This window comes from Anomalospiza imberbis, chromosome 3, assembly GCF_031753505.1.
Source record: "Anomalospiza imberbis isolate Cuckoo-Finch-1a 21T00152 chromosome 3, ASM3175350v1, whole genome shotgun sequence".
Classification (NCBI taxonomy): Eukaryota; Metazoa; Chordata; class Aves; order Passeriformes; family Viduidae; genus Anomalospiza; species Anomalospiza imberbis.
Window position 1 is genome coordinate 49387034 of NC_089683.1, and position 13756 is coordinate 49400789.

The 13756-nt window shown below is 41.7% G+C and overlaps 1 protein-coding gene across 2 annotated transcripts in view; it reads left to right on the forward strand.

Annotated features, from left to right (window-relative positions):
- Nucleotides 1-13756, forward strand: part of DCBLD1 (discoidin, CUB and LCCL domain containing 1) — a 46165-nt gene that overhangs the window by 27184 nt on the left and 5225 nt on the right. For both annotated transcript variants that reach the window (XM_068184353.1, XM_068184354.1), the window contains exons 6-13: nt 1116-1249; nt 5271-5311; nt 6575-6790; nt 7853-7977; nt 9507-9654; nt 9734-9850; nt 11332-11422; nt 12445-12494. In XM_068184353.1, coding sequence (XP_068040454.1) covers nt 1116-1249; nt 5271-5311; nt 6575-6790; nt 7853-7977; nt 9507-9654; nt 9734-9850; nt 11332-11422; nt 12445-12494 — 922 coding nt within the window. The remainder of the gene's footprint in view (nt 1-1115; nt 1250-5270; nt 5312-6574; nt 6791-7852; nt 7978-9506; nt 9655-9733; nt 9851-11331; nt 11423-12444; nt 12495-13756) is intronic.

The window sequence follows — 13756 nt, forward strand, 5'->3', positions numbered from 1 at the left end:
TATGACTCAGAGCTCTGCCCTCTCTGTGCCCCTCTCCCTGGACTCTTCTCCTGACATGTCTGTGAAATCTTTACCTCTCACACAAAGGAGTAACCCTAATCACACCAACTGAAGAAAAATCCCACCCTATCACAGTCACTGAGTTTCCAAAAAGGCAGTGCTCACGTTTAACCTGTTCATCCAGTTATTCAAGCATGCTGGCTCCAGCCTGGAAAGTGGCAGAGCTGAAGAAACAAAGAAATGCCACATTACAGTTCTCATTAGCTGGAGTTATTCTGCCCTTGGTTCCAATGATTAGGGCAGAAAAGCAGCACATGGCATGACCTCATGCAGATTTTATGTACACTGAGGAATTTGCAAAATAAAATTTCCCTCCACCATTGAGGAGGATTTTCTGATGGGAAGAACCTTCAGGGCTCCCCTGGAGATGTGCTGCCTTTGTGCCTCCACTATCCCTACCCCTCCCTGGAGGGGATAGCCCAGCACCCCAGCTTGTCCAGTAGCACAGCCCAAACTGGGCCACTGTGAACCTGAACAGCCTCTGCCTGCAGCCCCTAAGAAAGTCTCCTTTGTACCTTTCTCTGTCCCTTTCCTGCTTTGCCCTAGCCCTGTTATTGCCACCTAGCTGGCACATGAGTTCTCTTGCCTGTATTTTTCAGTACTATCCCACCTGAGATTATGGGAAATGGGCTGCACTTAAAACCCAGCAGGAGCTACTCAACTCATAGCCAAACCCCCAATGTGCACCATAATTCAAATCCTAAAGTGCAGTAACAGATAGGTCTGTCTTCAGGCAAGAACGCCAAGGAATTATTGATTTATCTTCCCAAGGAAATGTTGCCTTGCCTTTGACTTTTTTTTTTTTTCCTGAGGAGTGACAATCTTACAGCACCTTCTCAGAAGCAGATCATTTGTTTGTTCATTTGAAATAAAAATTACTTTGAGAGGTGTATATTTTTAAAAGATTACTGCTCTTTCTCTCTCCCTTGCCTCTTATTCCTCTTGAGCTTTTGCTGGGTTTTATGAGCTGTAACACCTGTATACTGGTAGCTTGGAAGGGAAGGCATTAGCAGTTTGTCAGATTGATTTCCTGAGCCTTGGCTCCTGCCTTTCAGACGTCTCTGCTGTGCAAATCTGCGATCCACGCCGGCGTGGTGGCGGACGAGCTGGGCGGCCAGATCAGCGTCACGCAGCACAAGGGCATCAGCCGCTACGAGGGCGTCGTCGCCAACGGTGTCCCCTCACTCGAGTGAGTACCACGGCTGGGGCTGGCACTGGGGCACAGCCCAGGCACAGGGCACTGCCCACCATCTGCACAAGCAGGTGGGGACACCTTTTTGAGGAGAAAAAGATGTTAGGAATGTTTCTAGGGCTTTATTAAAATGGTATTGGCAAGGGAGATAGGAAGAGGTTCCAGGTTTTCAGTGTCTCTATACCATGTAGGGTGGTGGTTGTTTTTTTCCCCTTCTGTTCCTTCCAAAGCATATTTACAAATTACTTTGTTAGCAGATACATGAGAGTATAATGTTCTGCAACAAACAGCTTTAATCGATGTGCTAATAAATCATGATAAATTCATGTTGGAGTTTAAAAAAAGCTAGGAAAAATGAGTAAGTAAAAAGTGCCATTGAGCCATAGGGGATTTAATGAACAACTTCTTAAACATTGTGCTTTTGACATGTTCAGAGTTTTTCTCTTTTAGAATATTTATAGCAAGGGTGTTATATTTACCGCTTATCTTCTGACTTTTAATTGTACTGCTGTTGAAGTAGACATAAATCCTCTAATCTCTATCCAGCACAGTAAGACCTTCCAGCAACTGTTTCTGTCATTCCTGTTGGTTTATAGTTTTTAATTTTCAAATGTTATCTGGATTTTACATGAGGCCTTTTTTTTCTTTTTTAAGGAGGGAAATTTCCATCCCCTAGCCTATGAGAGCTACAGCAATATGTAATTTTTCTACTATTTTCCTGTTTTCTCCATGATTTCTCACACCCTCCTGAAAATTTTACAGTCATGGTTTCATTCATAAAAAAAGGCATTAATGTGCTCTGTTGCTGTGCTTAAACTTCAGCAGAGACTGAAATGCTTTATATACAATGGCACTGCGGTGTACAAAGCTAGGTAGTATGTAAATCATAGCCAAAGAACTGTACAGCCTACATATCTTCTATTTTTCTTGAAAGTTAGTTGCCAAAGAAAATTAATGTAAACTTGTCTCAAGCAAAGCAGGACTGAGAGCTCTGGTCAGGCACCAAGCCCCTCCATAAAACAAATAATACAAATTCTTTCCATCACACGTGCCAGCTTAGTGAAACCCTAAATTAAATACTTTGTACCTTATCTAAAGATGATACAGAACTGTTCAGATACATTCCTATGCTTGTGACCCTTGATAATCCCAGTGGAGCAACTTGGACAGTAGCACATAAAATTTTCTAGTGAAAGGGAGTTGTGATTCTCATTTGTATTTTTTTTCACAGTACAAGAGCCAGTGGGCAAAGAATGAAATGTGTAATTCTGCAAGTGTGCGTGTGCTGGTGGCTTTAGCCCATTTAATGTGAGGCCCTTGAGAGAGCACCCTGAGGAGGAGCAGAGCCCCTGTAGCTCCCCTGCCTATGCGGGCAGACAAAGGCACTCCTCGAGCATGGTGCACATCTCCAAGGGACAGAATTGCCCCGAGGTTGCTTTCTACAGGTTATACAGGAAGCCACAGGCTCATACTGGGCTGTATGCCTACAAACTAGACGGCACAGAGTTTGAGAAAAATGGGAGTGTCAGCACAGCGCTTCCTAGGGTGTTTCTGCCACACCTGGCAGCTGGGACAGTCTCTAGAACAGATGAACTGTTGCTGTGAGCCCAGGAGAGGGAAATTGGAGTATGTAGGTAAATGCTTTTGTTTCAAAATAGGAAAAAGGGCTCCTAGAAACAGTAGGCCTGTTTACTAAGAAAATGAACCAATGAATTTTGTGCTTTAAAAAATATTTTAAGAGGTATCTACAAAGCTGCATGGCTTCCCTGTTCTTCAGTGCCTACATGCTGAAGGAAAATCCTGCAGATGAGCCAGTACCTGCAAGAAAAAATTGGTGCTTGAGCAGCAGTGCCTTAAGAGCTTTTTAGATGCCCTTAAATAAGAGCTTGCTCAAGCTTTTAAAATCTCATTTATAGTGGATTTCAGTATTAAAGGTTTAAATTATTTAGCGACTTTAGCTGAAATTGACCTCATCAAAAGCTGCTGCTGGAGTGCATCGAGCTGTTAAGTATGTGTGTTGTTAACGTGGAGTTATGTCTCATTCACCCACCACCCTGCAAGAGCTGACCTTGGCCTCCCCACTCCATTTCTCAGTGTGTTTGTTACACTCCAGCATCTGTGAGGTTTTCGCTTCCCATGATTCATGTGCAGACCTGCACCTCCAGATGCTGTAATGAAGACCGAGTAGCTGGATTTACTGGGCAGTTGTGATACCCCACTGGAAATACACAGGGTGCTGGTAACATGGCCTGCCCTGTGACCATACATCTGCACACGTGAAATCATTTGCCTTTGAAAATGCAAGAGACTGCGTGCTTGTCAACAGTGAAAGATGAGATTTGGGGTTAACCTGCACTGCTTAGGAGAAGCTTGCTTGAGAATAGCTCTGGCAAAAAAAAAAAATAAAATGCAAGAGCCTGAAGGTTGTCGGGCAAATGAGGAACACGGAGTTATACCCTCCCTTAGAGGATGAAGTGGAACCTGTGTGACAAAATTCCAGCAGTCACATTAGCAAGCTGATGAATTACCACTTACTGCATTGGCTTGTTCTCTTTAGTGAATTACAGTAGAAATTTATCAGCTTGATTTCATAGCTCTGTAGACCTTAGAAATGTTAACCTCCTCTATTTGCTATATTTGCAGTCCTCTATTTGAAAGAGTTCTTGTTGACTTTTTTTCATTATAAGTATTTAAGGAGCACCGTGATTGCTGGTTTGGGTAGGTTTTACTGATTATCCAGGTATTTATTTTCTTCTTTTCTCTTGAAATGAATTGCTTTGCATTCACTAAGAAATCAACAGCTGTTTTGGCTGTGATGTGAACTGGTTTGAAGTGAGCAGAGTGCATCTGATTGCCCCTAAGGATTGCTTGTGGGGATGATGTGGGAGGGAGGGCTTGTGTTTCCCCTCCTGGCTACTCAGCCGCCTACATGCCCAAATAAATCAGCTCCCATCCAGAGCTCTCTGAAGGGCTTAGTTTGCCTGTAGTCATTAGTTTTCCCTCGGTGACAAAAAAGGCAGTATTTTTATTGACCTTGACATGGGACCACTTTCCTATTCCCCATTTGCAGTGCTCTCAAAACATATAGCCCTGCAAAATATATAACACCATGGTAAGGCTGCAGACAGTACCTTGGAGGAAATTTTCCTGGCCAAAAACAAAGAAAGGGCAGCCTAAAAGGGAACTGTCTCCATGCTTGGTGCAGAAGTTGTTTTACTGCTTAGTCACGCTAGCCAAGGCTTTTCAAAAGGGGCCAGTGATGCATGCGGCTAATCGAAGTGACAACGGAGGGGGCAGATTTTCAGGAAATCTAAACTAATTTCATGTTAAAACCCTGGCTTTTCTTTTTATTAAGCAGCCATTGGAGTAATTGCTTCTGGAATGAAACCTCAGGGGCATCTCCTTGGGAATTAGAAAGCGGCTCCCTGAGAGGCCAAGGAAAACTCAACTTTCCCTTAAAGTAGTGATTTTATCTTGTCCTGCATTGTGCAGGGCTGTGTGGAGTGGCCCAAGAAATGGCTTTTCCCCTGAAGCAAAACAGTCCATGTCAGGAGGAGGAAGAAAAAGGGAGCCATAGATGTGGTTAATGGAGCATAAAGAACCATTCCTAACGGGAGAAGTTGGCCATGGTTATAACAGAACTGGTTCCCACCCAGATTAAAACAAGGAGTAGTTTTCATCCCATTTTCATGCTATGACACACCTGTACCCTAAGTAGGAATGGCCAGAGCTGGTGTGGTTTAGTCTCCATCAACTGTAAACTCTTTCACAAGTAGCAGGAGTAAGGTGATGCAATGAGAAGTCAATTTAAAGATTTAAAAAATGCTCAAAACTATTAAAAAATTACCTGATTTCAGTCACAATGAGAGATGCACTTGAGTGCTCTTAAGGGGGTCAGTATCCAGCCAGCAGAGAAAGTGGCTGTCTGGCCAGAGATATTTTACTGGATAAACAGTGATTCTGAAGCTCTACCTCAGCACTCCTGTGACCACCTCATTACCTTTTTCTTTTCTTACAGTGGTTCTCTGTCAGATAAGCGATTTACGTTTACTTCAAATGGTGAGAAAAATTGCTTTGTTTTTAGCTATTTAAATATTTGCTGTTAAAGTTTTAAAATATAATCAGGAGAATGTCAGGCTGTGTCTAGGAAGGATATTTTAGGACAACAGTTTTTTGAAATTGGCAAGTGAATAAAAAAAATTGAAGGGATGTGAAGTGAGCTAGAAAAAAACACAGAATATGTGCGGTCATACGCACATAGATGAGAAACAGAAATAGTATTCTGCTGTTACATTTCTGGTGCCAGCATATGAAAAATGACAATCAGATAATCCCATTTTTATGTACTTTAGGCCACAGAAAATGAAAGCAGTTTTTCTTCAGACATTTGTAATTTCCATCTTCATCATACAAACAGAGAAAGAAAACATAGGAGAAATTAAAATATATTTATATTGCACTGATACAGAAGGCGTTTTTGTTTATGGCTTTCTAAGATGCAAAACCCTCTTTTAATCTGTCAAGCCATTCATTTTCATAAAACACAGCAAAGAGGGGGGAAAAGTTCGCATTCGTTCATTTGAATTATATTTCACTCATTTGAGATAAAATCATTTACTATTCTACTGAAAACTGTAGAGCATGTATAGGCCTTTGAATCTGCCAAGGAATTATTTTTAACTTCATTGAACCATATTCCACTGGCCTGTTTTCTCTGAAGAACCTTGATGTGCAGAGACTTTGTGGGTTCTTTGGTGGAGTTTGTAGTACTTACCCAGAGATATTATCTTCATGATATCACATCTTGGCAGCAATATCAAGGAGCTTCTCTAATGAGTAACTTTCCTAGCCCTAATTGCAGGTGGGAATCATGAAATATTTACAGTAAAGTATTCCTCTCAGTACAGTGCCTTCATCTGTGAAATGTTTTGTACAGCAGAATTAGTTAATGCCAATCTCAAAACATAAATATTATGTTTCAGAAGGAAAAATTTAAAAATAAAAAATGTCTTCACAGGAATGAGACAAAAGTGCAGAGATTAAAAAACTAAATGGCAAAAATAGCAGATGTAGTCAGAAGGTGTCATGTATGTAGGAGTTAGACTGGTAAAGGATTGGGACTGCAGCACTCTGGTACTGGATCATACACTACAAATTGACTGGTAAACACCACAGCTAATGGAGAGCATCAGGCTAGCACTAGATTCAGCAACGTCTGACTTTGCTGTTGTGGGTGGTCTTCAAATGTTGCTAGCCTAATATAAAAATATCCTGTGAAAATGCAAAATAACTCCTTCTGCCTGTCTGTGTGGGGACTCCTAGGCTGCAACAAATCTCTCAGTCTGGAAGAGGGATTCCTCTCCAAGAGCCAGGTTACTGCATCTTCCTACTGGGAGGAGACCAATGAGTTTGGGCAGCTACTCCTGTGGTCCCCAGACAAGGCTTGGCTACAAGTCCCGGGATGGTCTTGGGCCTCTAACCACAGCAGCAACCGTGAATGGCTGGAGATAGACCTGGGAGAGAAGAAGAGAATAACGGGTATGTCGCTGTCTGGTTATTAGAGCGTTTCAGCGGGAGAAGAAACTGAATGCAGCTGAAAAGCTGATAGTGCACTAATGCAACGTTTCGTTAAATGTAATGAAATGTTCTGCACTCAGGAATATTGTTTTCTTGTTTAAAACATCATGGCTAGTTACAAGACTGGTCTTCCTATGGGGATATAGGATTGAACTCAACTGTCGTGTATATCTGATCTGTAAACATGCTAACAGAACAAGATACTTACACAGGGAGCAGTAGAGTCTGGGTGGATGATCTGGAATCAATAAGAAACATGAAAGTCATGAAAGCCTTTGAAACAAGGCCTAGGTGAAAGAAATTCCTGTTTCCATCTCCTGGTTTAGTTGTAAAAATGTAAATTAAAGTTGCTGCTAAAGATGTAAGGATGGCCAATACAGACCATAATATCAAAAAGCAATTTTCATTTTGGAGTCACAGAATCACAGAATGAGTAAAACTGGAAGGCACCACAGTGGGTCATATGGCCCAACCTCAAGCAGGGTGATCCTAGAGCACACAGCACAGGATTGTGTCCAGGTAGTTCTTGGATATCTCCAGTGAGAGATACTTCACAACCACTTTGGGCAGCCTGTTCCAGTGCTCGGTCACCTGTGCAGTAAAGAAGTTCTGACTCATGTTCAGGTGGAACTTCCAGTGCATCAGTTTCTGCCCATTGCCTTTGGTCCTGTTGCTTGGCACCACTGAGCAGAGCCTGGCTCCATCCTCTTGACACCCTCCTTTTAGATAGGGATGGACATTGATGAGGTCACCTCAGTCATTTCTCCTCAAGGCTGAACAGACCCAGCTCCCCGAGCGTTTTGTGCTCTGTTAAAAATATCAACTGGTCTAAGTTCACAATTTAAAACAGATTCCCATTCTTCACCCAACTTTTAAACTCAATTTCAACACACTTTGGAAAATAAACTAACACCTTGAAGACCAAGTTTTCAGAATTGTTTTGGTGTGTGTGTTTGCATTTGAAAATGTTTCCTTAAAACAGGCACATAGCAAATGAAATTGTTTCTTGCATTTTCTTAAAAGGGATTAAGACCACTGGTTCTGGATCCATGAATTTCAACTTTTATGTGAAGACATTTACAATGAACTATAAAAATAATAATTCAAAATGGAGAACTTACAGAGGGATTCTGAGCAATGAAGAAAAGGTAAGGGAAAGTGGGAAGAGTAGGAAAACACAAAACAATAATGCCTATCCTGTCTTGATGTAGAAGGGTAGGCTTTCACTGTCAAGAACAATTAGGAGTTTCAAACTTGTCTAGACTTGGGCTGTCTTCACCAATGTAATTTATGGCTACAGAGTAGATCATGAGCTTGTCGAAACAAGGAAGTTATCCAGGGACTGGTGAAGCTGTGGGACACGCACAGGGAGGCATGTGTATGTCTGCACCCTTTTTAAAAAAAAGTGCTGTAATTGGAGCTGTACAGCAGCTGTTGGGGCAAGTCCTTAGCTCAGCTAGTGTTTGCCTGTGCCAGGGATGCTGTTGGTATGGCACCAGCAAAGCTGAGGGTTAGCTCCAAATGCATTGGGACAGTCAATCCACCTCCCCCTGCCAAATGAAACAACCCCTTGGTGAAGGGCAGAGCTGCTGGTGGAGTTTGTCTGAAAACATTTTCCCCTGAAAACCTCATGTTTTATTTCAAACAAAAGAAATCCCAAAAGCCTTCCTCCCTGTCCCCACTGTGTACAAAGTCAGACCTCCACTCATCATTCCTGAGGGATCTCAGCTTGCCTCAGGAGAAGGCTCTACTGTCCTCAGGGTTGATGACAGTTTTTGAAAACTTGGCAGAGCTGAAGAGAGATTTCCTGCTCGCTCTGCTTTTCTTAGCTTGCATAGCAAGAAATTTCCCACATTAATGGGGTTAATATTTTTTTAAATGTTAAACTGAGGGGATGCTGGCCCAAAGAGTGACGAATCAACCTAGTAGTGGGTGAACTGCAAAGGCTTAGCTATTTAAAATATGCAGACTTGCAGTTTCCCACAGTGATTTGTTATATACAAATATCCTTTGAAAGTATTATATACGATCTTGGTTTCAGTTATGGTGCATGACAGAACCTATCCCATCAGAACCCTATATGGCCTGGCATTTTATCTAAGATATGCTGAGCTCACTTCTCTATCTCATCAGGCTTTTAAGTTTTCCTAGATCGTGCTGAAGCATCTCCAAGAACTAATATTGCAAGGATGACTGTTCTGCACAGGGAGCTAAGCTGAGTCTGGGAAATATTGTAAAAGTGCAGGAACAACCATGTAATTAATAGTCATTCTTCAAGCTTGATATAGAAAACTGACCATTTTACTAAAATGCCTAGAAATGGTTTACCTCAGTTGTTTTCTTTTTTCATGTTTCTATCCCCTATTTCCAAGAAAGTGTGCTGCAATGCTCTTAAATAAAATATGATAGCATTATACCAGCATACATTAACTGAAAATTACACAGTATTGAAAGGGTGATAATCTTTCTCCTCCAAGCTAACAGAAAAATGTGATCATCTGGCACAACTAAAAAGATTATTTCTTCCCAGAACTCTCAATTCCTAAAATCTTGTGGCTGAATCCCAGGTTATCAGTGTGTTAGTCTTAGGAAAAATCTTTCAAGTTGGATGTCAGGAGCACGTTGAAGAAAGAGACTTTTAAAACAGGGCAGACAATGTGTGCACCTTTCATTGCAGGTATTCCAAGGCAACTCCAACTCTGGTGACATAGTGCGCAATAACTTCATCCCTCCCATCGTGGCCCGTTACGTGCGCATTATCCCTCAGACCTGGAACCAAAGAATAGCACTGAAGCTGGAGCTGATGGGCTGTCGAATAATGCCAGGTATGGGGTAAGCAGTGCATGGTGCCTCTGAAGCCCCCTGTGCTGCCCAGTGCCACTGATGCCCCCTTCTCTCTTGCAGCTAACAGTTCGTTCACGCATTCCATGTGGCAGAAACCAAGTCAGAGCACAGAAACCTCCCTTGGAAAAGAAGACAGGACTGTTACAGAGCCCATACCCTCCGAAGAAACTAGCTTGGGTAACACTACCTAGTGCTGCATTTTCTCTAGGATGCATCATGTCTTCAGCCCAGTCTGAGTGAACTTTAAACTTTCTCACAAATCAAAACTTTTATTTTCCCTTCAGACTTTATTAATGACAGAGAGAAGAAGGAGGAGCAATAGGTTCTTTTTGTCTTAAGGCACAGAAAGAGATTGAAAGCCTTAATTTTCCTTGATGTGTTAAACATTGGGCTTTGGTTTCCCTGTCATATTGGTTGATTTGCCATGCTTGGTGGGTGGCTCAAGGGAATACAGTGAGCACTCAGCAGCAATTTTTGGGAGAGTTCTTCCTCACTCTCATCCTGTATTTTAGAATTTTTTAGTAGGTGAAGGAGTTGTCTTACAAAAGTATTATCTTCTCTCCACACAACCATGACTCCTTCCAGAGCAAGTTCCCAGCTGAAAGCAGCATACAGTAGTGCCTGATTTTGTAATTAAACACTCTTCCATAATGCCTGTGTTTATGGGGGCTCAGACAACATTAATTTGTGTAATTCTCCCTGAATTTACAGTCTTCATCTTCTAATGTTATGGAGCTAACTTCTTAGACCTTAAAAAGCAAAGAAACAAAATTTGGTGCTTATACTGACTGGTGGGCTCATAGCCAGGCAGGAATTGGCAGACCCACTGTACCAAATGCCCACTGTACCCATTAGGTAGCTGAGAGTTGTAGAAATACCTCTGTGAAAAAACTAGTTGTAAGAAGCAGTCAGTGGAAGAAAAAAAAAATTCTGAAACTGCTTGCCAAGAGCAAGCAAGCTCAGTTCATCTGTGCAGCGGTATGAGTAAACCATATCCATGTACACTGAAAAGGAAATCTACTGAGATTTCATCTGCTAAATTGTAAATACCCTGTGGACACTTCTACTGCCTTATTCTCACAGCTGGCAAGTGTCTATAGAAACAGGGAATGGCACACTCCTGACACAAGAGCCACCCCACTGCTAATTTTCAAATCCCTGCTCTAAAGCCTGTTGTGTTGGAATTTAACAGCGGCTAAACAGGTTTTTCCCTAGGTTCCCTCGTGGAAATCTTTGTACTGTTTTGACTGAAATGTTTCAGCCAGTTCAGCATGAGCCAGATACTTGGCATGTAAAATTGCAGTCTCCTTTGGCAGATTTATAAGCAACTGCAAACAGAGTGTGCATGAGTGGCTTTTTAAAAGTCATCTAATGTGTAATAAGAACTGCTCTTTGTAAGGATGCATATAGATGCCAAGTCAAGTATAACCCTTGAGAAAGTATATTCAACTATTTTGTTTTAACATTGTTCCACATGGGTACATGGCATCCAACCATGGCTGAGGAGTAGTCTTTTAGTTTTACAGTTGTACATTTTCATGCTCTCTTCAAGAAGCATTCCTGCAACATTATCTAACTTCTGCTGTAGTAAAAATTACCAGCTTTAGAGTAATTTGCCTTTTAAACTTTTATCCCTTTTTTTTTTTTTGCTCATGCAGGTTTAAAGCTTACAGCTATAATTGTCCCCATCTTCATCGTGCTGTTTCTGTTCTTGTTCTCTGGAATTTGTATCTGCGCAGCCCTACGCAAGTAAGTTACTGGTTTTTGTCAAAGGAGGCATTTGTGGGTACCTAGCTAGCATGTCCAACTCCTCTTTCCAGAGCCTCCTTACCAGGGAGCTGGGAATTGCTCCTATTTGTGACTCTTTCTTTAAAGTAGAACTCACCTGTCTCTGTAAATTGTGTTTCTTACTGTATGTCTCCTCTAGTCAGAGAAAAGTGAAGGTAAAGCAGGTCAGAACTGTGCATAACCAGCTGTTCTCTTCACCCTACATATACCTACAAGTGCTGAGGTGTAAAGCAGTCAAAGACCGGATAATTTCCACACCAAAGCCAAATAAAAATTCAGTGAAGGGAAGGAAGATTTGAGCTATCTATTCAGATAATTTTCTTTTAATTCCTTCTTTTATTTTCTTTTATTTTCTTTTGTTTCCCATTCCCTTAAGATAAAGCACTTAACCTAGCAGGCTGGAAGCAGAGCTCAGCTCTGTGGAGTCACACATACAGTGGTGCAAGCAGCTAAAACTAAGCTATTTCATCTCACAAGCCTCAGGACTGGAAGAAGCACTGCTAACTGTGCTTCCTGCTAGATGCCCATTCCTATGAACCTGCACTTGCATGTTGAACCAGGAAATGCTTTTGTCAGCAGATGGGGATTTGGAAGTGTAAGCAATGCTCTGGTGATGCTGCTTCATCACCAGTGATACTCAGCTCTGCCCTGGATTCCCAGTAAATCTATAAAATCGCCAAAGAATTCAGAAGAGCAGACCCAAACACAGCCCAGAGTGACGTATCTAGACATAGACACATCAAACAGATGAGTGCCAGCCCCGAAAATTTGAACACCAGCACTCACAACTTGCACATAGATGGAGAAAAAGAAAATGTCAAAATGCTGGTTTGCATGCCTGATGTTCTAGTAAACTACAACCTCCAGGAAATCACAGTGAGCCTTGTCCTCAACCACCAAGTGAATAGGCTCTGCTGGAGCTAAGGCATGAAGCTGAAATGCTGTAAGTACTGATGTTTATAAAGCCTTTTCTCTCCTCTCAGGCGAGAAGCCAAAGGACTTTCCTATGGATTATCCAGTACTCAGAAATCAGGTTAGTGGAGAATCATGCACTTTGTCCTGTCCTGTCCACTGGGCCAGCAGGAAGGGGTTTATGCAACTGAGCATTTAATGCTTGTGAAATAGCATCCACATTTCCTCATTCAAATTCACCTCTTCATACAAGGGAAACAGCAAATGATAGTCCCACTTGTATCATCCTAGCACAGTGCCCTGAGAAACAATATAATTTGGTTTCTATGACAGAAAGGCAATTAACAAAAGATCTATTATACAGAGTGCATAAATTAGCATGTAAGAGTGCTCCCAGGTGCTCTCCTTTTCCTTCCCACTTTCAAAATACCTATTTTGCAGAAATTTGCTGCTTTTCTTTTCCCCACAGCAGAGGGGATTGCCTTTCGCTAAGAGAGCAAGGGATAATAATTTTTTATGGCTTTAATATTTTCTTCTCACTGACCTCCCTGACTGAAACTGTATTTATAAAGCCTAATAACAGTGAACTGTATTGAATGAGGGATTGGCTTGAGCACACCGATGAAGTATTTTCTTTGTCTTGCTCAGTAACATTTTCTAGAGTGGGGTTCCCATCAGCTTGGCAGTTGGGCTGTTTCTCCTGGCCACTTCTGTAGAGGAATATCCTTCTGAAACTCGGCTTTCCATAAAAAAAACCAAACCACTGAGCACTTCATATGTCTCTTGACAAGTCTCTTGCAATAGCTCAGCTCCAAAATTTCAGTAGGTGCTGACGTCAGTGAAAGGAATGCTGTTACCCACTGCAGCTCGCCCTCATTAGAAAATTAATTTGTACTTAACATCATATTTGCTAATATGATTTTTTAAGGTCACATCATAATCCTTTCTCACTTGCTAATGAGGACAAATCCCAAGAAATTGGAGATAGCCTCTTACCCCGTCAGTTCATTTGTTGTATGTCTGCTTCATAAATCAAGCTCTTAAGCCCTTGTGAGCTTGGGGCTTACAAAGCTGTGAGTCAAACTCACCTCTCCACAGACCTCCTGGTACAGGCTCCAGCAAGTCCCTGCCCCTGTGGATTTTTGTCTTCTATGTCTTACAAGGATGTTGTGAGAATAAGTTAATTGATAAATGCAGGTGCTCAGATACCAGTAAAACAGAAGCCACGCTAATCTACTGAAAAAAGGAGAAATTTTAAGCATTATTTTTGCCACATATTCAATGCCAAAACAGAACTGACTTAAAGTTGATATTTTATCAATATACTTTGTTAAGGCATCACTGTAGGCACCTACAGAGTTTGAGCCCTTCTTGCCAAAAAAT